The sequence below is a fragment of the Mastomys coucha genome, unplaced genomic scaffold (assembly GCF_008632895.1).
Source record: "Mastomys coucha isolate ucsf_1 unplaced genomic scaffold, UCSF_Mcou_1 pScaffold1, whole genome shotgun sequence".
Lineage (NCBI taxonomy): Eukaryota > Metazoa > Chordata > Mammalia > Rodentia > Muridae > Mastomys > Mastomys coucha.
Genome location: NW_022196891.1, coordinates 67,891,069 through 67,916,041, shown reverse-complemented (window position 1 = coordinate 67,916,041; position 24,973 = coordinate 67,891,069). Strand labels below are relative to the sequence as shown.

The 24,973-nt window shown below is 49.4% G+C and overlaps 1 protein-coding gene across 2 annotated transcripts in view; it reads right to left on the bottom strand.

Moving 5' to 3' along the window:
- Olfml2b (olfactomedin like 2B) overlaps nucleotides 1-24,973 on the bottom strand; it is a 38,796-nt gene that overhangs the window by 12,605 nt on the left and 1,218 nt on the right. The window contains exons 2-6 of one of the 2 annotated variants that reach the window (XM_031388900.1): nucleotides 22,760-23,023; nucleotides 20,934-21,041; nucleotides 7,677-7,853; nucleotides 3,247-3,472; nucleotides 1,081-1,593 (exon numbers count right to left, since the gene is read on the bottom strand). In XM_031388900.1, coding sequence (XP_031244760.1) covers nucleotides 1,081-1,593; nucleotides 3,247-3,472; nucleotides 7,677-7,853; nucleotides 20,934-21,041; nucleotides 22,760-23,023 — 1,288 coding nt within the window. Of the gene's footprint in view, nucleotides 1-1,080; nucleotides 1,594-3,246; nucleotides 3,479-7,676; nucleotides 7,854-20,933; nucleotides 21,042-22,759; nucleotides 23,024-24,973 lie in introns of both variants that reach the window. The other variant, XM_031388889.1, reaches the window with a different exon arrangement.

Below are 24,973 nucleotides of genomic sequence, written 5' to 3'. Positions count from 1 at the left end.
CTACGCTACTGCCCATTCCCTGGTTTCTTAGTTAAGGTTTCTATTGTTGTAATAAGACATCGTGACCAAAGGCAACCCAAGGAGAAAGGGTTCATCTGGTTCATCCTTAGGAAAGCCAAGGCAGGAACCCGGGGGCAGGCACTAAAGCAGTGGCTATGGATGGGTGCTGCCATTTTGATCTGCTCAGCCCTCATTTTTACACAGCTCAGGACCACCTGCCCAGGGATAGCCCCATCCACAGTGGGCTGGACGTTCCTATATCAGTCATGAATCAAGAAAATGCCTGAGAGATGGGCCTAGAGGTCAATATTGCGGAGGCATTTTCTCAGTTGAGAGTTCCTCTTCCCCTTGACTCTAGCTTATGCCACGTTGGCATAAACTAACCGACATACCTGGCCCTACTTTGCTTGGACTCTAGGGCCACCCCAATAAGAATCCTCCGCTGGTTCGTGGTCTGGCAACCTTACTGTGGTAAACTTTATTCCGTTGCTGATGGATGCTTCAGGATTCACCGCAAACTCACCGGATAAATTCATATTTGGAAAAAGTCAACCCATGGCAATACGGTGTTCATTTTATCCATTCATATGTATGTCAGAAAGGAGATTGCTACTGTCATCCTTGACACATTTACATACAAAATACTTCGGAAATGTTCAAACAGCGCCCCATGGATAAATGTGGTCAGAATTGCAGTCCAATACAAACTTGTAAAAATCAATGAAAATACAAGATTTTTTTTTTTTTTTACAGGTTTTCCTTTTCTAACTCTATAGCATAATTCTCCAATGTGAACTCTGTAGCGACAATGTCATGTTACAACCTCAAAAGGTTGACCATGCTGCTAACTGTCAAAACTGACTATTGGTTAGAGACACACCTCCGCTGGTCTTTCTTGTGTTGCGTTGCTTTGGTAGAGTCGAGGGTGAGACCCGGAGCCTCGGTGAGACCCGGAGCCTCGTTCACGCAAGGACTCTACCCCAGCTAGGGGCCTAGCTTCCCGGTTCCTGTCCTCTACGAAGCTCTCTACCTTTTACCAAAATGACCAGAGGAGCACCAGTCCAGGGAAGAAGGACTTACCTATGACGTTCCGAATGTCATCCTCTTCTTCTGGGCTCAGGACGGGACCAGCAGAGGTTGCTTCCTGCCCTGCAGTCCCCTCTTCCTCTGGCATGTCTGTCCCAACTGTGTCAGGTAACACAGGGACCAAGTGTAGAGCTTCCACAAATATGTCCCCAGGAACCATGGCTGGAGGTGGCTGGATGGCTGTGTGGGCCACGGTGGTGGGTGAAGCTTGAGCGGGAGACATCACCCCCGTGGGCTCTGGAAACACTGCAGTACTCTGCGAGGTTGCCAAGAGCTGTCTCTCTGAAGCCTGGGGAGCAGGGTCCACAAGGCTGGGTGCTGAGTCAGAGGCCTGTGTAGGCTCTGAGGACGAGGCTGTGGCCTGAACGCTCGCATCCGTGGTCACAGCAGCAGCATGACGAGTGGTTGCTGGCCTCCGGGTGGCACTTGTCAGTAGGTCTTCCTGTCTTAGAAGCTGATCTTCAATCAGCAAGTCCACTCCGCTGTCGCCGCTGAAAAGCTCATCATCTGTGGAACAAACACAAGGGTCACTTATGGCACAGGACACGGAAAACTCTGGCCAAGGATGGGCAGCGACAAGCAGGCGAGTGAGGCTCCTTGCTCCAATATGGCGGTGAGCTTGGAGAACGAACGCAGCCAGGATTTTACCTGGTCACTTTTATTTTCCTTTTGGAGGTGGACCCTGGGGCTTTGTGCATTTTATACAAGCCCTCTAGCTGAGGTCTGTCCCAAGCCCTTCTGGCTGGGGACTTAGACGTTGGCCAGGAACATGGAGAGAACAGTATCTTCCCCTGCGAGTCTCTGAACAACTCGCTACTATCCTTACCCCAACCTGGGGAGGAGCTATCATGAGCTATGAGCGTGGGCAGCTCACACTTGGCAATGTTAGCACTTGGGAAAGTGAGTCGGGAGGATTGTGAGTTCAAGGATAGCCTGGGAAACAGTAGCTAAGGAAACATTTTAGAGAAAGAAAATGAAAACAATAAAATGCCTCAGGAGTGAATAGAATGGTCGGTCAGGTGAGACCCACTGAGCTGGGTGGGAAAAAGCTAACAGTAGACCAAGCAACATAGAGGTGGGCGAGGGGCAGATTTGGGGGAGGGTGACGCAGGAAATAACAGTAATGTGAAGTCCCGAGGGGCCAGAACAAGCCGGCTGAGGCTGAGGAGCAGTGAGGAGGCCAGTGTGGACTCAGCAGAGGGTCCGAGTGAGAGGGAGGGTCAGAGGAAGCCAGCACTGAGATCGTGGGCAGCTTGGGGTCTCTGCACAGAGTTCAGGTTTAATTCCGAGTGAGATGGATGAGGCTGAAGGCTTCTGAGCTGACAAAACATAGAAGGCAAAGATGTATTAGAGGGGACACCGAGTTCTACACTGCAAGAGAAAGAGCTAGAAAGATAGAACTCAGAGGTTTGTCGAGAACACCAGAAAGGAGATGACACTGCAGGTGGTGGGGCAGGGAGAAAACAACCTAACGGGACCTAATCTGGACCAGAAGTAGGACACACGCACAGAGGAGAGGAAAGAGAGAGAGAGAGAGAGAGAGAGAGAGAGAGAGAGAGAGAGAGAGAGAGAGAGAGAGAGAAAATGCTTTTGTAGTCAGAATCGAAGAACACAGTTAACATGGGTGAAATGACTCTGTAGCTACAGGTTGAACATGAAGCATCCCATGGAAGAACAAGGTGAAGCAGGGATACAGCTTGGAAGGCTGTTTCCTGAGAGAGAGGGAAGGAATTGACTGGGGCAGGGAGGGGCAGGTAAGGGGTGAGTGGGCGAGCAGTGGCTTCTGGGAACTTTGGCCAAGGGAAAGAAAGATTGCAGGAGACATGGAAGAATACAGAAGTAAGCTCGTCTATTCATTGTGGAAAAGCAGGAAGGTGAGAGAAGGTGTTGGAAAATCAGCAAACGTGGGGACTGCAGAGAGGAGCAGATGGCAGAGCCTACCTAGTATCTCCAAGAAAGCCATTCTGCCCAAGCCTTGGTTTCCCTATCTGTAAACCAGAAGGATGGGACAAAAGGATGCAGACGTCCCTCCAGCTCATCCAACCTTTGCCACAGAGAGGTTAAGTACCCTGACCAAGCCAGCTCGGCAAACACTGGGATAACTGCAACCCTGCACTATGGATGGGCTATGAAATCCCTGTCCCTCTGACCCAGACTCACGCTGCTCTTCTATGTCATTTTCCTCCTCAGAGACCTTGGCTTTATAGTAGGTGATCCCCCTGATGACAGTGGGCTTGGAAGCCAGCCGACCTCTCAGGTGCACTTGTCTCTGAAGGGGCCGCTGCGGCTTCAGCACTGCAGGCGGGACCAGCGGCTGTGTCCGCAGGAGTTCAATGGAGTTGATCTGCTGTGACACAGTTTCCTCCTGCAGAAACCGCTCTTCATACTGTTCCTCAGAGGGGACAAAAGAGAAAGTCAAGTCACACTCCCTGATCAGAGAGATGGGACAGGATGAACAGTGCTGGAGCAGAGGCCACAATCAAATACTTGTGGCACTTCCCAACAGGGCCACATCCTGAGCAAAACAGGGCCACATTAGCTGTAGAGATCCAGTCCAGTCATCGCGGCCAAATTGCGCCCCCCGGCCCCCTGCCACCTCAGCGTGCACAGAGTGGGCAAACAAGGCGTTCATTCTGACCATGCTCACTTCCAACCGCATCTCCTGTCGTCTCTGCTTGTTTTCCCACGAGGAGAGTTTAACAGGACAGTGCAACAGATATGGCCGTCCCTAAATATGGCTGTCTCTTTGGCATGAGGTAGTGATGGGCAGCTGGTAAAGATGTGTACACTGGGGTCAAAGAACTGCCCAGGCAAACACAAAACATGCTAGTGTGCCGTCTGTGCCCTCCACGGTATCCAGTCTCTGTGCCATCCCTGTGCCTCCTTCAAGCCCCTGTGAGGTAACCTCTACCAGAAATATGGGGATGCCTGCTTGTTGGGGGCGCCATTTTAGTGAGCACCTATAATGGCCAACCCACTCTATTATATTATTATTATTATTATTATTATTATTATTATTATTATTATTATTTTGGTTTTTCGAGACAGGGTTTCTCTGTATAGCCCTGGCTGTCCTGGAACTCACTCTGTAGACCAGGCTGGCCTCGAACTCGGAAATCCACCTGCCCCTGCCTCCCAAGTGCTAGGATTAAAGGCGTGTGCCACCACTGCCCGGCTATATATTATTTTTAATCCTCGTAACAATGGAGCAGGGTGATGCTACTTACCAGTAAGGAAAGAGCCATTTAGTAACCTAGTTGAAACACCACTCAGTGAAGTGGCTGAGAAGGATACACATGAAGTCACACAACCATCAAGGAGGCCCCATGGTTACTTCCTGGGCCTGTGTTCCTCCTTACATTAAAGCCACATTGGCTGTGACCTAGGGCCTACTTCTTTGCCTTCCAAAATATGGCCAACATCCATGTCTTCAGGGCTGTGGTCTGGCAACTGCCCAGCGGATGGACGTGGAAGATGTTTCATTTCCCAGTGGAAAGAGCTGCCTGGGAGGCTGACAAGAGGCTCCTGCCGCAGCCCCTTACCTCAAGTGCCCAGGGGCATCTAATTGCTGGCACTGGTTTCCCTCTGTGTCAGAGAAGTCAGCTATCATTTCTTTGTGGCAAACCCCAGGAACCAACTTTAGTTCCAGGCTCTCGGGAAAGGGCACGGACTGCAGTTCTTTGTCCCAGCCAAGGATATGGAGCAAGACGGTGGACGGCCTTTGCCAGACAACATATAATTTCCTTGGGTTCGCTGGAGACAAGTTGAACTGGGTGGCAGCTACCCCTACCAGGCTCTGATTGCCTCTCTGTTCATCCAAGAGTCTGCCAAATGATTTCACCTCCTGGCATCCAGTGATCCCACACCCACAATGCCTTTTTCCACTACAAACTTAGTCTCCGGGCCTCCCTGCCAACCTTCTAGACAAGGACCACATTGGAAGACCACCTTACAAATAATCACAAGCCATTCCAAGAATTGTCTGACATCATCTGCAAGAATCAAAAAATAACCAGCTAATCCCCTATCTCCTGTGTGTGGCAGCATGGTGCTTACCCAAGACATAGGGCTGCTGCATACACACGGAGAGAATGAGCCTACCTTTGGGCATCCTGCATCTCCCTCTGTGCTTCTAGCCTGGCTGGGTGGATTGTGCTAACTTCAGCACTGTGTGCTGTGAGGACTCAGGGAAGGACCAGGAAGGACTTTGCTGAGCAAGGAGAAAAAAAGAGTTTGGTGTGTTTGATTTGGTTTGTAGTTGGCCCTAGGGAAATCTGAGCTGGGTTTCTGAACGTACCACAGAATGTGTCATTTCAAGACAACAGACCACATTCTCCAGCTTAGCTGGCTGACTGGGAAGCTGGAAGCAGAAGGCAAGGAATGCTGGCTGCACTGGGCAGTGGGGGCTGAGATGAGAGGCACGGGACCCAAGTGTGGGGGGCAAATACCTTCAAGTCCCTGTCTGGTTTCCAGAACTTCTGGCTTTGGGGTGATTTCAGGTTCCCTCAGGGGTGACTCACCAGACAGGTTAAACTTATGTTTCAGTGGCCAACATGTAAGGGAACACTCAAAGATGAGAAAAATTATTTATAAAGGAATATAATGTTTCAAAAATATCAAAAGCCAGATAATTACTGCTGCTCCTCACTTTATGGCATGGGATTGCTTTTGACTTCTTGGGGAAATCCACACACCATACTTTTCCAGTGCTGGTTGTCTCAGAGTCCCCATGTGTCATCAGAACACATGTACTCAAAAGTTCCCAAGCCCGCCAGGTATGCCCCCTTGGCCCCACTGCAATGAGTTTCTTTACCCAAGAATTCTGAGCCTGTAAGCTGGGAATGTAATTCGGTTTGCAGAGCACTTATCTTGCCCAAAGTCTTGGGTTTAGTCCCTAGCACTGCACAGACCAGGCACGGTAGTACACACCTGCAATCCCAGCACCTGGGAGTTTGAGGCAGGACAATCAGTAGTTCAAGGCTATCTTTGGCTCCATAGTGAGTTTGAAGCTAATCTAGGAGAGATGCCACCCATTAACCAACCAACCAAAAAGAGTTCTGAGCCTACCTACAAAGCCTTCTACCCTCTCTACCCAAATTTACGATGACCCATGCAACAGAGTCCCACAGAGCAATGTGCCCTGCTATAATTTGGATGTTAACTCCCCTAAAGGTCTATTTATTGAAGGTTTGGTGTCTAGTTCATGGTGCTATGAGGCGGTGCAAGCTTTAAGACACAGGGCTTAGTGGGAGAAGTTAGGTCATAGGGCCCTAGCCCCTTCTTCTCCTTTGCTTCGCCATGCCCTGGGGTGACTGGCAGAGCTTGACCACATACTCCCCACCCAAAGCAATGACAATGAACTTGAACCTTCTGAAATCAAGTCTTTTGACCATTCCTCTTTTTTAGTTGATTATCCCAGGTAATTTGTTATAGTAACGGAAAGCTGAGAAACACACTTCCCAAACTTTTATGTATCGCAGCACACAGAAGAACCAGCTCAGTCTCTAGGCTCTGCCCAAGACATACTCAGAACAATCACCCAAGACAGCAGTGTGCCTCAGCTCTGCCATCTATCCAGAGAGGCCAGTTAAAGTGAGCCTGGTCTCAGAAATGTTGCTGTCCCCCCTATACTGCATGTAAACATATTTAAAACCACATAGGTATTTTTATCATCATCATCATCATCATCATCATCATCATCACTACTACCACCACCACCACCATCATCACCATCATCATCACATAGTCTGGAATTCACTATGCAAAACCACGCTGGCCTCAAACTCACACAGATCTAATTGCCTCTGCCTCCCAAGTGCTGGGATTAAAGATGTGTACCACCAAGCCCGGCTGGTAATTTTTAGGAGAAAGTCACCAAATGAAGAGAGATATTTTTATGCAAGTAGGTCTTGTGGCATCACTCAGTACTATATTAGCCGTCTTATTCAGGGCTAGCTTTGTGGTAGGGACACAAGTGGGTGGAAGGAGCAGGGGTTGAAACGCTCTGCCACTACTCTCCAGTGGATCCAGGACCTATAGCCATCTGCAAGATGGGGATACGGACCTGTGTCTGGCCTGCTTTCTAGAACTGCCATCACAACCATACACTGGTGAAGGTGACTAACGAGTCCCTTATAAATAAGGGGACCGTATCATTTATTGTCTGCAAGTTGAGGCATTTCCAAGAGAGAAAAAAATGTGGTGTTAATAACAATGCTAGGAGAGATGCAAACATAGATGGTTGCAGGTAGGAGCATGTGTGTCCTGTCAGGGAAGATCAAGAGAGCATCCTGGGATACTGTGAGAACGGTATCATGGGATACTGTGAGGACGGCATCCTGGGATACTGTGAGGATGGTATCAAGGCCCAGAAGACCCAGATTTGAGTACCAACTTCCGCCCTTACTCGCTGAACTTCCCCGGCTATCCATGTTGAGTCAAGCTGGACCGAGTCCTACCCATCACACCTATGGGGCTGTTACACAGAAGTGAGACCCTGGCTGGGGAGGGACTTAGCCCTGAGGAGCTCTTCCTCAAGCTGATCTCACGCTTCCAGGCCCAGGAGATGCCCTGGTGAGATGGGGCCGTACCTCTGGGTGGGCGTAGGCTGCAGCTGCATCCCTCTGCAGGGCTGAGCGGATGTCTGGCATGCTCTCTAGGATGTTGTCAGAGCAGTTCTCCTTGCCTCGCTTATTCAGCTCCGTTCGGATTTCTTCCACGTCCTCTTTGATTTGCTCATTCTCCTTGGTGAGGTTTTTAGAGACTTCCTGAGAAGGGAAGAGTTTTTGAAGAGGGGTTACATTAAAATGTTTTGAAGACAGACAATAGGTAACTGGCCACCTTGAGATAGTCAGAGGCAGGATGGAGATTTGCAGCCACAGAGATGGATCAGAGAATAGAGGTGAGAGATGGGGATGAGCTCAGAGTGTGTGATATGTAGACACAGGGATGGCATAGAGGATGGAGCCAAGAAAAGGTCAGAGCCCATACATGTGCCTAGCCCTGTCCTGGGAACCAGTGACAGGTGCCCAGACAGCGTTTCCAGACACCCACCTGCTAGAAATACCCAGACTAACATAGCTTCCCTACTAACACCACTGCCAAGACGAGGGCACCCAGCTCTTATTTGGTTCTTTGTATATGGTATTCCTGCCAAGTGATGAAGAATGATGCCAGCGATTCCATTCACTTGCTCAAGTGAATCAGTCATCCATCCCGTGTATGAAAGAGGGGTATCCGGGTAATTTTAAGGGACCGTACTAACTTTGCTTGTCCATGGGCACCAACCACTCGTCCCTGCCCCTTTGGACCACGCGCATAGAAAATGGATAGGCTGACCTCAGACTTTCCTATGTGTCCATAAGGACAGCTGCCTGAATGACCCCACATTGGCGGTTGCCAGAGCACTACCCCTGGTTCACACCAGGAAGAGTCAAAACCTCATCTTGGTCAGCTGGCACAGAGGGGGCCGGAAAGGCGCCAAATGCCTCTGGAGTCCTCATCTCAGGGAGATGGCTGCTGTCACTGAGGAGAGACACTGCTACAGAGTCTTTATATACCAGACATGACAGTCAGAACATCCAAGGGGAATGTGGAAGGCAAGGACAGACCTGCGCATGGATGGGATCTGAGTCACAGAGATTCCCTCTGCCCGGTAGGTAATTTTAGAGAAAGTGACTTCATATTCAGCTGTGGCCCTTCTTCGTGAGTATCTAAGATGTTCTATGGGGGGCTTTTGCAGAGAACCCGGGATCAGTTTCTAACACCCACATCAGACTACTCTGTATTCTGTATTATTCTGAAGCTCACAATTCCCTAGGACTACAACTCCACGGGGATCTGCCGCCTCCGGCCTCTTTGGATTCCTGCATTCATATTTATGTACCCACACACAGACACACTGACAATTAAAAATAATAGAAACAAAGCCCCTTTAAGACGTTGTGTTGTGGAGCTAGCAATATAGCTCAGCAAAAAAAGGTGCTTGCTGATGACCTGGGTTCAATTCCTGGACATGGCAGGGGCAGAAAACCAATCACTGTTAAGTTGTCTTCTGACCTCCACATGCATGGTGAGACATGTGCACATGTGTGAGAGTGCGCCAGAGTACCTGTGCATGCCCTCATGCATAAACAAACAAACAAACAAACAAATAAAAAATTTAAGACAATGTTGAGGATGTAGCTCAGTGATTGTAGAAGCCTTTTCTATCCTTCATAAAGCCCTGGGTCCCATCCTCAGCTCTGAAAATCCAGTCAAGTGTTCTATGTAACCCAGGCTGGTGGCTCAGGCCTATCGTCCCAGATCCACAGAAGCTGCAGCAACAAAGAACAGGGACTCCACAGGAAGACCAACAGAGCCAGCTACCCTGGACCCTTGGGGCTCCCAGAGACTGAACCACTGACCAAAGAACATACACGGGCTGGACCTAGTTCCTCTGCACATAGGTAGCAGATAAGCAACTTGGTCTTCAGGCAGGTCCCCCAAACAACTGTCCCTAGCTTGTTACCTGCCTACCTGTGTATCCAGAGCCCCTGAACAGACAGCCTTGTCTGGGGCCTCAGTGGGAGAGGATGTGCCTAGTCCCGCAGGGACTTGATGTGCCGTGGGAGGGGGAGGTATTGGACACCCAGAGGGGGAAATTCCCTTCTCAAAAGAGAAAGGGAAAGGAGAATGGAGAGGAGGACTTAGGTGAAGGGGGTACTGGGAGGAGAGGAAGGACTGATATTGGGTTGTCAAAGGAATAAATAAATTTAATAATAATAATAATAATAATAATAATAATAATAATAATAATAATAATAGAAAGCTGCAACAAAAGACTACAAGCTTGAAGCTAGCCTGGGATACTGAGCAGGCTCAAGGCTAGCCTGGGATATTGAGCAGGCTCAAGGTTAGCCTGGGATACTGAGCAGGTTCAAGGCTAGCCTAGGATACAGAGCAGGCCAAAGGCCAGCCTTGGCAACTGACTGTCAAAATAGAAGACACAAAAAGAGCTGAGGATGCAGCCCGTAGCAGAACACTTGCCTAGCACGTGTGAGATCCTTGGTTCAATACGTAGTACCACAACCACATGCATGCAAGATCAATGAAAATTAGACGTCAGATGTGCTCACCTTTGGGCCCTGTTTTTGAAGTTGGTAAGGTTAGTAGAGAAAGAAACCAGCTAAAAGAGAAGATGTATTTGCTCTCCACCTTTTACCAGACATGGGAAGCGCAAAAGCTCAGACGTTTCCAGGCACAGCCCTGAAGCCTGGTAACGTTGCTACTAATGTCCTAGAAGGGAGCCTAGGTGGCTCAGAGCCAAGGTGATGTTCCTATATCCAAGATGACGTTGACATCCAGACACTGTGGCTCCAGGACTCCTGTGAGGGCCGCCCAGGGGAGCCCAGTAGATTCTTGTTAAATTTTCCAGACTCCATAATGGTCAGCACAGCATCCTAGGGCCATTCCATCCTGAGTCCTCAAACGGCTCTCCATGTTCTCTGGTGCTTAGCCCAAGCCAGACTCTCTAAATTGAACAGTGTCAGCTGTGGAAGCTTTGGTCTGTGAGAAAGGGTCTCGTTTGGAGAACTCACCCTGAATGAGTGTCTGTGATCTCTCCTGACAAGCTTTCAGAGCCGCAATGGTTGAAACCATAGGTTAAGGAGGAGCGTGTCCGATTCACACCTCACTGATGCTATTCCCAGCTCTGTGATCTTAGGCAAATCATTTACACTCCCCCTATATTTCCCATCAATAGAAAGTTGACAGTACTGGCACATTCCCTATGCATGATACAAGGTCGTTACTGTTCATAGCATCACCACTGGAGTGGACCCCGGCATCCAGACCCAACCTTTCATATTAGAGAGGCTGCTGAGGCCTACAGTAAGGATGAGATTTGGTAATTATCATTTTAAAACACTGGCAGAGGGCTCGTAAGATGGCCTGACGGTAAAGGTACTTGTTTCAAAAGCCCGGGGACACAAGTTCAATTCTTAGAAGCCACAGCAAGTCAGAAGGAGAGAACCAACGCCACGAAGTCGTCTTCTACATGCGTGCCATGGCATACATACACTTACGCCACACACTCACAATAATAAAAAATAAAAAGTGGCAGAGCTGACTCATCGCCAGCCTGCTGGCTTCTGCTCCCGAAGTTCACTTACTGGACCAACTAAAAGTACCCAGCCAGTCCAGCCAGCCCCCAGCAGTGCCAAGCGCTTTCAAGATGCCAGAACGTCCTTACCGTCAGCTTCCAGATGCACAAAAGGTCTTCCATCCGCACATCTGCAGAGCAACTCCGGATGCTGGACCCCCACAGACCCTTACTACTCAAAGTATGGACAAGAGACCAGGTACCATCAGCACCACGGAGGAGCTTGTCAAAAATGCAAATCCCCGGACCTTTCCCAGACCTGAAGAATAAGAACCTGCATTTTCCCAAAATCTCCAGGCAGGGGTGCCACATGCATCCGTCTGGGAGTTTGAGGAACACTGCCTTAAAAAGAAGTTTGAGCCAGGCGGTGGTGGCCCACGCCTTTAATCCCAGCACTTGGGAGGCAGAGGCAGGCGAATTTCTGAGTCCTGAGTTCGAGGCCAGCCTGGTCTACAGAGTGAGTTCCAGGACAGCCAGGGCTACACAGAGAAACCCTGTCTCGGAAAAAATAAAAATAAAAAATAAAAAACAAAAAAACCAACCAAACAAACAAAAAAGAAGTTTGAGGTAGCTCTAGAAGGAGCGAACGGAAGTGGGAATGAAGCTGTGTGCGTCAGCCAAGGTCATCCTGGGTGAGAGCGGAAAGGTTCCTGGTCTCTGGAATCCATAAAAAACCAGCCCAGAGCAGCTGCCGCTGCCTCAGCTTCTTATCTTAAGACAGAGAACAAAGCCTGACAGTGCAGAGGCCAGCTGTGGAGTGTCTTTGTTAGTTAGTGGCGGATGCTGAGGGCCAGGGCCGGGAGGTGGCTTAGTGAGCAAGACCAATGGGGAACTCACCCTAGCGAAGATCACCTTCAGTGAGGGGAGAGGAAGCAACAGCTCAAACAATGAACAAACATGACGGGAGAAAAGAATTGGGCAGACACAATGTAACAGGACAGATGCCAGTACTGACCCCCCACCAAGGGCAGGGACAACGCTCCCAGGGTGCGGAGTTGTGCCCTCAGCCCTAGAACTCCACCTGAAGTGCCATTACGTGGAGTGCTCAGGATGGTGGTGGGGCATGTGGGCTTGAGCATCTTTATTATGTGACAGGCGGCCCCTCTGATTTCTGAATACCCCTGAGCACGGGCTTCCAGCGCGGTGCGGTGCGCTCTGGGCGGTCACAGGTGCAACTCCTCCCTCCTGCCTACCAGGGTCCCAGGGTCAGCTGCCCGTTGATTTATAGTCTCCAATCCCCTTTCTGATGTCAGCGAGGCTGTTATTTGGGATTTCCACAGAGGAGAGTTTGAGGCAGGCCAGCTCTGAAAACCCAGAGGAGCCGTATAGTTAATTTCCCTCGTGGGAACAGCAAAGCCTGTTGGCCGCCTGAATAAACATTAGGCTGGAGGTGGCATCGCCCCCCCCCCATCAGCCTGTTGGGCTGAGCCAGCTGATGTCCCCAGGGTAGGAGCAGCAGCTGCCCCTTTGTGGCTAGCTCCACTCAGACACCTCCTATGCATGGCTGCTGGCCCCTCCCTAAGGCTCTGCCTTGCTCACGCCAAAGGCCTTTTGTGGGGGCACTTCTTGGAGGTGTGGGCATTTACCCACTCGGAGTGCTTAGGATCCTACCCTGGCAAAGAAGTGAACTCTGCATGATCTCATGCCTTGAGCTCTTCTCTGGGACAGTTGTGACCATGACATTTACAATGTACACAACTCGCTTTGTGTAGAGTGCATGGAAGACAGAGAGAAGGGTGCCTACCTGGATTAAGCCAGCACACTCCATGGTCCCTGCCAAGGATCCTGGCACCATTAAGAGGAGGGTGGGGGGCTGGCAAGATGGCTCAGCGGGTAAGAGCACCTACTGTTCTTCCAAAGATCCTGAGTTCAAATCCCAGCAACCACATGGTGGCTCACAACCACCCTTAATGAGATCTGACACCCTCTTCTGGTGCGTCTGAAGACAGCTACAGTGTACTTAATGTATAATAATAAATAAATCTTTGGGCTGGAGGGAGCAGGGTTGACCAGAGCAAGCAGAGGTCCTAAAAAAGTCAATTTCCAACAACCAGATGAAGGCTCACAACTATCTGTATAGCTACAGTGTGTACTCATATGCATAAAATAAATATTTAAAAAAAAATCTCTTCAATCCTCCTAAAAAAAAAAAAAAAAAAAAAAAGAGGAGGGTGGGGAGGGAATTGAAAGAGCAGACATCCCAGAGGGCTGAAATAGAAGGCTGATCACAATTAAAGATCTGGACGCTTGACTATGAGTTCCTAGACTAGGCAGAGCTAGGGGACTGGGGAGTGTTCACTGAAGAAGTGCCATGTGCTAGGGAGACATGCAGTTAGGCATGGCAGACTATCGGCTAAGAGCAAGCCCATGTGATCAAATGGGTAAAGGTAGCAGTGCTCGCTGTGGCTAGAGGCACAAAGAGCAGAGGGAAGGAGCGCGCGAGTTGGACAGAGTCCCCTGGCAATGTAGAAACAACACATAGGTGGAATTGGGCTCGGCATGGGCGGTCATGAGCACACAGCTCAGCAGTTGGCCAGCAAACACTTTGGTGAGGTGTAGAAGCCAGTGCACCTAAATCTGCACACTGGTGGGGCATGAGGAAAGAGGGTCCTTGGGGGTGCAAATGCTACCCTGAACTTTCAGAGCTATTGGATGAGGGTGGGCATGGTAGGTAGACAGAAGGTACCAGCGATGCCTTGCTTAGGACAAAACTGTTTTAGAATCAGGGAGAAAGGCGGCTGAGCTCTGGCAGCTCTCTGTGGCCTTGCTTTTCTAACCAGAACCAAGAAGAGGATGCAGGGAGAAAGGCTCTGGGGTTCCCAGCGGGTTATAGAACTAAGCCACCGATGATACCTCTCCAGGCCATTTGGAGAAAGAATGAAGGCATCCACCGCACCCAGGCTTGCTACAGAGAACAGACAAAGGCTTATGTGTGGCTTAGTGCTTGGGAGATCAGGCCTGGAGATGTATAGGTGATGCTGAAGGGCCCTTACAGTCCTTCTATAGAAGCAGATGCGCAGATGTGAAAGGAAAGAAGAGCTATGGTTGCTATGGCTGAGGCAGGGAGGAAAGAAAGAACCCTGGGATACATACAATGCTTGGAGGAGGCAGCTGGGCCAGGCTACATGTAGGCCAAACTTGGCTCCCAAGTCATGTAGCAGGCTACCTGGAAGATATGGCTAGGTGCACACCAGGCTCAGGTACTGATGATAGCAAGCCTGAGTGGCCCACAGCAGTATCGTACACATGTGTTGGGGTGAAGGGGTCTCCTCCTCCTCCTAGCCCTCGGGGATACAACTCAGAGCAGATGGCCATGGACAGCCACCCCAGCTGACAGCTGTCTCCTGGCTCTTACTAAGGGAGCTGGAGTGAGTGCGAAGAGCAGCTGGGAACAGCGGGTGCTCCTGACTGCAGGACAGAGAGCCTGTGGCCCAATCTCTCTGACCGCAGCTGGTGGAGCAGGCAGACATCGGGTAAGGGAGCCATCAGCTGCTGCTCTAAATCCTTCCCCGACTAAACAGCTGCTGAGCATCTTGTGTGTATCAGGTGCTGCTGAGCCAGGACTGGGGAACAAAGATCATGACTGCCCAGCTGCCCTCAGGAGATCCCAAACTCGGAAAGGGAGTCCGACCAGTAAGTCCCAGATCCCCCAGGGATGAGTTTCTATGTTAGTCAGAAGCATCAGACACCCCCAAATCCAAGCCATCTGCTCCCTTATGTCCTGGCAGCTATGGGCTGTTCCTAAGCCAACAGATGGGAGTCTGACTCTGATCCCTTTCACCAAGTTTGCATTCCACAGTAGCAAATTAGACCTGAAGCATATAGAACCCCAGGAGAGGCAATACGCTGGCTTGCACTCATATTAAGATGTAAATTGAATTAAGGGAAGCCGAAATGTATATTGGAAACATCGCTGACCCTCTGCCCTTTCAGAGTGTACTCTGCTGCAGACGGGACGGACCTTCCTCTCCAAAGCCACACTTAAGGGAGCCGCAAGGGAGAAAAGACTTCAGAGAACCCCCTCGGAAGAGGCAGTTTCCATCGGGAGACTGAGCACTTGTGGTGTTTGGATGAGCGGGAGGCAAGGTGAGAAGGCCATTTGGAAAGCAACGGTTTCCCTAACTCACTGCCAGTGTTGTGCAGGTGAAAATTACATTTCCCTATTAGTTGCTGCAAATATATATCCCCCTGAGTAAGGAATGTTCCTCTGATGTTGCCTGCTGAGCCAGAACAGCAACACAGAAGCCAACAGATCTTTAGATTTCGGGGAGAACCTCATCAATGCCTGAGCCCATGTGTCCTAGGGAGAGTGCTAATTCTGGGTCTGGAAAACCCGTCAGAGACTTTTAATCTTCCTTGGAGGCAAACGCATCTGGATAAAATGCTCCAGCTGACATACAGTGCCCTACCCCCCCAAGCCCCACCCAATGCTCACCTGTGCACAGGGTCAAAGGGAAAGCCACACACCAGGAGGGGCAGAGCTCAGCTACAGAAACTGTGCTTCGAAAAACACATAGACATGCATGCATTTGGTTTTGTTTCTTTGCTGTTGTTCGAGATGGCGTCTTAGGTCAACTAGGCTGGCCCTGAACTCCCTATATATAGCAAGGAATGACCCTGAATACTTGATCCTCCTGCCACCAGCACCTAGAGGCTGGGATTACAAGTGAGCGCGGCTTGCATCATGTGTTTTACAAGTGTGGGATATGCAGTTACACATATAGAGAGGTAAATACACAATGACAGACAGGCCTATCTAAATACTTATACAAAAGCATTTATAGGTGTCCTGCCTTTAGGTGTGTGTTGGGGGGGCAGGGGAGGGCTCCACAAAGATTTGCATATTTTATGGAGATCTTATCCCCTAGAACCTCCACAAGAGAGCTGGTTCTCTCAACCATCTCCCCTCCATTAAGTTCTTTGCCTGTGACTACGTCTGATCCTGGAAGCAGCATGCTGCCCTAGATGTCACAGCCCATGCCTCGAATCCTGAGCCTTGAGCATCCATTTTTAGGTTCAGACAGCCTGTAGGTCTCTGTGTCCTTGGCGCACCTGCAGCTCAGGATGAGAATCTTTACGCATGTTCAATCAGTGCCACCCAGGTCTGTATGAAAGGGACAGGGTTTGCTGTTCTCTTTGGAAGCTATAGGTTTCCCTCCTGAACTTCCAATTTGCATCTCTCTCCTGGCAGGCATGTATGTCCTGTGCCTAGCTACCTTTCAAATCGAACTCCCCCATCATCATCGTCTCTGAATTCTCTTCCCCTCCCCAGCCATTGGCAGAAGCGGGGCAGCATGAGTCTGCCCTGTTGAAGATGTTTGGCTGTTTCTTCTTGCTGGACTGGTTTTAGCAGGGCATATGTTTCAGACCTCTCCAAAGTGAATAGGAAAGGTGTCTGGGGCTCAGAATTTGGAACTCAGTAAGATGCTTTCACTACAATATATCTTCCTTCCCCAAATTAGAAAGCCTGATATTGTTCAAGTGCTAGTTCATATTGGTTTGAGGCAGTATAAACCTGCACTCACTTGAGAAGACAGTTTGACAACACTCCTTTAAAGTCCGAGACAGCAGTTCTCAGCCTGTGGGTTACAACCCTTTGGGTTGTACATCAGATCTCCTGCATCTCAGATATTTGCATTACAATTCAAAACAGTAGTAAAATTACAGTTATGAAGTAGCAATGAAATATTTTATGGTGGGGGAAACACCACCACATGAGGAACTGTATTAAAGGGTTGCAGCATTAGGAAGGCTGAGGACCGCTGGTCTAAGATAACTAATGAGCCATCTACACCATTACTTGTCCTATGCCATAGAAACTGCAAGCAAGCATGTGCCAGGTTATATGCACATAGCTATTCATACACAGTGGTGTTCCTGGGCTCCTCTGAATATGAATCTGGACATAAATCACATTTATCATTACCAGATGAATAAAAAAAAACTGCATTCTATCCATATAGTAAAACAGTACACAGGAATTTTTAAAAAATGGGTAAATCATAAGACACACAAAAGCAACAGTTAAATGTTTAAAATGTGAAGTTGAGTGATAGCAGCTCAACATACACACATGCGTGAAGGCACGTGTTCTGTAGAAGTCTCTATAATCGAAGTTCAAACTTAGATGAAACTATCATACTTGAGGACTCATCCTTGGAGAAGAAGCATGTACAGAAAAACAAGGAGGGGGCTAGAGAGACGGATCCATGGCTAAGAAAGAGCTGGCTGCTCTTGCAAACGACAGGGTTTCAGTTCCCAGCACCCACACTGTGGCTCACAGCCATCTGTAACTCTAGTTCAAGGGGATCTGATACCCTCTTTGACTTCTCTGGGTAAAATCAGGCAGGCATGTGGTCCATGTATATTCATGCAGGCAAACACTCAAATACATAAAATGGCATAATAGCCGGGCAGTGGTGGCGCACACCTTTAATCCCAGCACTCACAGGAGGCAGAGGCAGGCGGATTTCTGAGTTCGAAGCCAGCCTGGTCTACAGAGTGAGTTCCAGGACAGCCAGGGCTACACAGAGACAGGGCTACCCTGTCTCGAAAAACAAAATAATAATAATAATAATAATAATAATAATAATAATAATAATAATAATAATAATGGAATAAATAAATCTTTAAAAAATTTTTTTGTAAAGGAGAAAGAAAACAAGGAAGATGAGCAAGCTTCCCTGGTGGTGAGCCTGGGAGGGCACATGGGGTTGTGGGTGTTTGCTGACACCACCGTGTCTTCAGCTGGATGGTGGTTCCTCAGAAGTTCTCATTATAGTAAGCTGTCAAGCTGTATGTTCATTGTGCATCTTCCTAAGCCTGTATCTTTTCCATCACTTAAAAATAAAAGGCTACGCTCCGCCCTCAGGCACAGCTGCCAGGGAGGACTTCACTCAGAGCGTGGAGGCTCTGAACCGCGGTTCATTTCCCTCTTCTTCCTTCCTCTTTCATTTGCAAATGAGGTTTCCATGCCTACATTCTCCTCTATGCCCGGGACGTGTGCACACGTGTGCCCAATGTGTGCCCACTTGCACAGCCAAGCAGCCACCTCACTCTGAGAGGACCGTCCCTCCAATGTGACCTCCTTTTGGTTCTGTCTGACCTCTAAAGAGAGATCCCCTTGGGACTCAAGAATCTGCAAGGAGTATGATCAGAATCTTACTTCCATTCCTCCCACAGAGCCGGCCGGGCTGGAGAGAGAGAGAGTGGTTTTTCCATTTACCTAACATTCTGCCTTTTCAATTACTGCATACCCCAGACAGACAGGCTACACAAGCCTGATTCCACTTCAATCTAAGATACAGGGCTTCACGTCATGGGTCAAAAGACTCCTGTCAGCACAGTGACCTGTCGCCTGAGATTGTCTGGTTTAGGGAAAGTTGCACGGACCTGGACCTCCATGCACACTGGGTACAGCCACTGTCCCGTCTAGAAACTCCCTTGGAAGAACTATTGTTTTTAAACTCTGGTTAGGAAAAACTGATGCCTACAGGGCAGACAACAAGGATTCGAAGGAACTTCTGAGATTGATTAGAAAGAGCCCTGGACCAGAACCAGGAGGGCCTGAACCAGAACCCAGCCCTGGGCTTCTTTTTTTTTTTTTTTTTTTTTCTTGATTTCAGGCAAGCCATGGAATTTCCTGAGGTCTCACATCCTGCCCAGCTCACAGAAACAAATCACTAAATGTATATGGAATGTTTTTTTTAAAAAAACTGCAAGACGCTGTGTAAATACAGGGATTATTATTATAAAAGTCCAACATTGGCTACTAAACATGCAAGGTTTGAAAAGAGATGTTCTTGTCACTATGACAATTGAGACAAAACCCCAGTGTGACTCAGTGCCACCCTACTGGGGAACTGCGCTGCACCAGACTCCTCTAACTTCTAACCTTGGCCAGAGGAGGGTCTGCTGCGGCAGGAGCCGGGGAATGGGCTTGGCCAATCTGCAGAGTCCATTCCGCTGACCCCTGGCCGCCTCTGAGGCTGGGTGTCTGACCTTGGCCTCTAGTATCCTCTCCCAAAGCTATCTTTCCCAAGCTGGGCTTGCTGGAAGGAATGGAAACTATGTGGCTGTCAAGGTCAAATAAAAGTAGAAGAGGTGGCCAATCAATCGGTTTTTCTTAAAGGGACAGCCTACATTTGGGTAGTTTTAGGGGACTCTGGGAACGGGGTGCTTCTAAGCTCTAGACTCTGGTTGGATCTCTTCAGAACCAACCCATCTGAAAGAATAAGGAAGAAGTTACCACGGGGAGGGTGCTGCTCCGGCATGGATTTTGTTTGGAGCATGATGGTAATGGGCAATCTGTTTCCATTCTAGCTATCACGGGCAGTCAGTCCCTCTGGTGAGAGAGGGCAGAGGAGAGGAGGTGATGATTACCTCCCCTTGTCTGTAGACCCAAGTTGCAGGCCCTGGGCTCTCCATAGCACACTTGGCATGGAGGAGTTCAAACCCACCTACAGCTGGTAGAAAGAGAACCGGGGTTAACTTTTTGGGAACGTTCTTTGAGACAAGTCTTGCTATGGAGTTCAAGCCGGCTTTGAACGTATGATCCTCCTGCCTCTGCTTCCCAAGTGATGGGATTAGAGGCATGGGCTACCATGACTGGCTTTGGGGAAATTAAAAATGTCTCTCCCCACACCCCCGCCCCCGAGTGTGTGTGTGCTTCCAGTGTGGCTATCAGAGGCTCCCTTGAGGAAGTTTGTTTCACTGTGTGGGTCCCAGGGATTAAACGCAGATAAAGAGGCAGGTTTCGAGCACCTTTACCAACTAAGTCATCTCACAGTCTCGCAGGGCCCCTCTGGGAATATCTTTTCGGAGTGAAGGTAACGTGAGCTAGCTAATGATGAATGCTGTGGTTCATCTTCTCCGGCCCAGCATTCCCAGCTAAACATTGTGGGAATGTTTATCTTCATCTCTCTTTGGTCATAATCCAGATGCTACGTTTAATTTAATGAGTTTTGAAGGCATTCCGCCATGGCCAGTGTGCCTTTGGTCCCCTGGACAATCATGCAAAGTGGGCAGGATATCATGAGAGGGGTGGGGTATAGATAGCTACTTGATAGTGGCAGACAGACTAACCCACCCTGCTGACCCTGAGTCTGCTGTTCTTTCTGCATAAATTAGAGATACCTCCTTTCTCACATTCTGTCAATCATTCGGCAGGGAACCTTAGAGTCTCCGTGATAGAACCCTCAAAGCCAATCTATTCCATGAGGAGTATTGATCTGTTCATGGTCACTGCATTATTAAATCCATCACTTAAAGCAGTGGTTCTCAACCTGTGGTCACAACCCCTTTGGGGGTGGGGTAGGGTGCCCAACAACCCTTTCACAGAGGTCACGTATCAGATATCCTAGATATCAGATATTTATATTATGATTCATAACAGTAGCGAAATTACAGTTGTGAGGTAGCAATGAAAATACTTTTGTGGTTGGGGGTCACCACAACCTGAGGAACTGTGTTAAAAGGGTCACAGTATTAGGAAGACTGAGAACTGCTGACTTTGAGCAACACCCCAAAACTGATGTTATAGGTTTGTGCTTGAAGCAGCAGCTGTTTGGGCACAAGGGCCCGATGCCAGTCAATAGCACCAGTCCCCGGACTTCTTCCAGGAGGGCTGAGTAAGGAATGGTAAAGCATTATGTCCTCTCAGGGCTCCGTTGCCAAAGAAAGAGAGCAAGACTGGAATCTTCCTTACCTCCTCCAGTTTGTCCACTCGGCCCACGAGCTTAGTGGTGACTGAATGCAGCTTTAGGAGATCCAGGCCATAGAATGCGCCTTCCAACATGTCTATAATTGTAGACAGCTAAGAAGCAAGAACAGAGGGTCAGTGAGCTCAGGGTTAGGCCCAACAGAGCCCCCAGGGAGGAAGTTTCCTTCTAGATGTCTGTGTCAGAGGCTCTACAGGAACTGAGAGGTGCCCCCGGAAGCACATCTGTATAGGGAAGGACTTAGACAGGCCCCAGCTGTGATATGTATCCTGCCTTCAAAATAAGACAATTAGATGACCGTCCGTGAACAAGTGAACCTGAGGTCTAGCTACTTTCACGGGCTATTAGTGCCCGGTACAAAACAGGTCAACCTTTCCCACCAGACTCTAAGCTCCCTCAGGACCTTGTCACCTCTGTTCTCTCAAGATCTGTATCAGACGCTTTGCTAACAGACCCATACTACTCGAGTAGCGGCTTCAAATGTCACCACCGTGAGGGCATGCTTCTGAAACCCTTAACTTTATCCTGGACTAAAGGCCCTGAAAGGCACCCACAGTCTCCTCAGTACAAAAAAATAGGCTGATCCTGGAATCTAGCCAGCTAGTGTTGAGGTGGTAACCTGCCCCAGGGCATGCAGCCTTCATGTCTCTTCTAAATACTACCTCCCCCTGAGAATCCTGCTCTGGCAGCATCCGGGGCCAGCAGAGCTCAGACTAAAGTGCAGACGAGACACAGAAAAGAGCCTTCCTACCAAAGGCCTGTGCCTGGGAGATGCTGGACCTATGGCTTTGTCATTTCGGCTTGCCATTCACCTCCTTGCTTTGCTTCCAAGTGAAGAACTCCACACCGAAACACTCAACACTTAGAATCCTCCTTTCATCCCAGGGATCCCACAGCTGGTTAATATGAATTTTTTCTGATTCCTAAATAGAAATGTTGCCTGGGGTGGTCCTTGGAATTTCCCAGATTCCAACCCTAGAGCTCTGGGTTCAGAAAGTGGCTCTACAAGGCTACTACTTCTGAGTCACATGGCCAAACCCTGGGACATCCCTTGTCCTGCTGAACACTCTCTGCTTAAAGAGAGAAGTGGCTGTCATTGAGGGTACCAGCAGAAGCCATATCTGTCTCCCCTGATCTACTCAGTAGGTGCCATCCATCAATGTTCTCAGACCCTCCAGCGCCCTCCTCATTGTATTCAAGGAGGCTGAGCTCAGAGAAGCTAAGGAGGGTCATGCAGCTTTGACTGGAATACGAGTCAGTCTGGCCACCCCGACACTTACAAGTGAAAGAGGAAGAACAGGAGTGGCTGAAGCCCCCAGCTGACCACGGGGCTGTCCGCATTGGCCTCCATTTCCCCACACTGCAGAACACAAGCCCAGGAGCAGTGTAAGAACCTGACCGGAGCAGGTCACTCCAGTGATGTGCCAGGACCAAAGTTTGTCCATTGCTCTTTGAGACTTAGGGCTTCTATGTACATGGTAGACTGACAGAAATTTGTGACAGTGATTTTCCTGGAGAACACTGAGTTCTTTTAGCCAGATGGTCCTGGCAGCTCCTCCTAGGCCTGGCCTCTCTGGTTCCTCTGGCAGAGGGGCATACTTTGTTCTCCCCACCCCCACAACCCATGTCTCACTGACTTCAGAGTTGAAAGTTTGTTAGATCAGCCTCAGATCCACACCGAAGACTCCAGGGACCAGGCCTGACCCTCTTCAAAGGCTTTCCACACCCAGCTGTGAGTTGGTAGTTTCCTAGGTTCTCCCCCACCCCCAAGGTACTCTCTCACTCCACAGACCGCCTCTTAACCAGATCCTACCTTCAAATCCCGGCTGTCAGCCTCCCGAAGCTTCTGGAGCCTGAAATCTCCCTCACAGGGATTGACGGCAGACGGAGGAGCGACACAAGCGCATTTACAGGACGAGCCCGAGGTGATGGTTTCCACAGTGTAGAAGTCTTCCTTCCTTGAAGCCCCCTGGTTGATCCTCTGGCAGGCATCTCGGCCCAGTGGTCTCACCACACACTTGCACCGACAGTCAGAGCCTTCGGAGACAGCCTTGACCTTGTCATAGTCTCCCAGCAGCTAGATACCAGAGAGAGACTGAGCTGGAGGTGTGCACAAGCGTGCTCCTCAAGGACTCAGCCGTGTCATTTTGTCAAATGTGCTACCCTAGCCAGAGACTTCAGCCCTGAGCCGTGGAGAGAACAAGTCATAGGTCATAATCCGCTGACACAGACATTTTTCTCGAACGCACTCAGGGTTCTGCTAGCATGAAGGCCTTGAGAAGATGTGTGTTTCACAGCAGGGCCTTATCCTTTTAGCATTAAAAGAAAAAAAAACAAAACAAACAAACAACAAAAATAAAGCCTCGTTCTTTCAATTAGCCTTGCCCCTCAGCTCCAATCCAGGTTTATACTAGAAATAGAGACAAAGTTGAAAGAGGGATCAGAAAACTGATCTTTGACTGTGAGGACTATGGGCTTCTCCATCCATCCATCCATCCATCCATCCATCCATTCATGGCTTTCAGAGTACCTCCTCATACCAGTGCAAAGTAGACTGAGTGGTAGTGATGGCCAGACAGAGAGCCTGTTCCCAAGGAGACCACTGTAAACAAGCCACCCAGACTAGACAATGCTATGTGTCCCTGAAGAGCTGGGGTAACCCTGGTGCTGGGAGCTAAGGCTCCACCTGGGATCTAGGGAAGACCTCTTGGAGGAGGTGGGAGTTGATGTGAGCCTTCAAGGATGGATTAGATTGACAGAAAGAGCTGGGAGAGGCAGAAAGAATCAGGTCCAGGAGTCTGTAACGTTAAACATAGTCTAAGAGTCCCTTTGGCTTCTGAACCAAAACCCCAGGCCAAAACCAGAACAAAACTAGCTGTGCTTGCTGCTGCTTCTACAATGTTAAACATTTCCTTCTGGGTACATGCTCCTCCCAGGCTCCTCATGCGGGCTTTCTGTTGTTCCTACCCTGGGAGAAAAGTCTCCCGTAAGCTCCATCAGCTCATCTCTAGCAGGTCTTACATCCCCAAAGCCAAGGCTCCCATCCTAACCAGGCAGAGGGGTTCCTTCGTTTGACTAATGATGGCAGCGGGTGGGTAGGCTTGGAGCCTGCAAATGTTCCTTGCTGTCTGCGGGAGGAAGGCAAGTAATGTTTTCCTTGAGACGGTTGGGTTCCTTCTAAAGCTAATGTTTGCTTTAGGATTGTTGTGAAATATAGACTCCGCCAGTGGAAGCGGGAGGTGTAGGTAGCCCAGGGTGATGTAAGCAGCCAGTCTCCCCACGTTGATAGTAAATCGTTCTGAAACTGCCTAGATTCCTAGGCAGTCCTCCTCAGAGAACCCGGGATGGGTTCCTTCCCTTCAGGGGGCTCCGGTTTCAGGCAGGCTTTTGTTTATGGTTTTCCCAGAGTCCCGGTGGGAGGGATTTTAAGTCTTTTCGATTTAAGGGTCAGTGTGAGGTTATGGGTGGGTCTAGGGCATATGTTAGCATAATTATTAAAAGAAGAAACAAGCGGGTTTTTTTTTGATCAATCCCAAAGTAGGGCTGACAGCTCTCTCTATGGAGAGAAAAGACCCAGACTGAGGGCCTAGAGGAGGTCCAGGCAACACGCTCAGCATCTTTTCTCCGACATTACTCATCCCGAGGAGCAAGGAGACGCCCACTGCACATCAGCATGCCAGCTTTGGAAAGCGAGAATACCACACAAATGTGAGAAGCATCCCTTACAGTCCCTAGAAGCAGGCTGGAGAGGAGTCTAGGAAGCATGCCTCTCCCTCTTTCACTTTTAGCTTCTGTTCCTCATCTCTGTGAGGGCTTCAGGGTGTTCCGAGGACTGAGTTAGTTCATAAACAGACACGCTACAGCACTCATCACCATCCTGGGTCACTTGGCCCCCAACTGAGAATCAGCCACAAGTGTGGGGATCTGCACTAACACTACTCCCGGTGCACCAGGTCTCAACATAAACCCCTCTGTTCTGGGGTCCCCCTCATAGGCATCACACATGTAGCACATCCCACATTCTGTC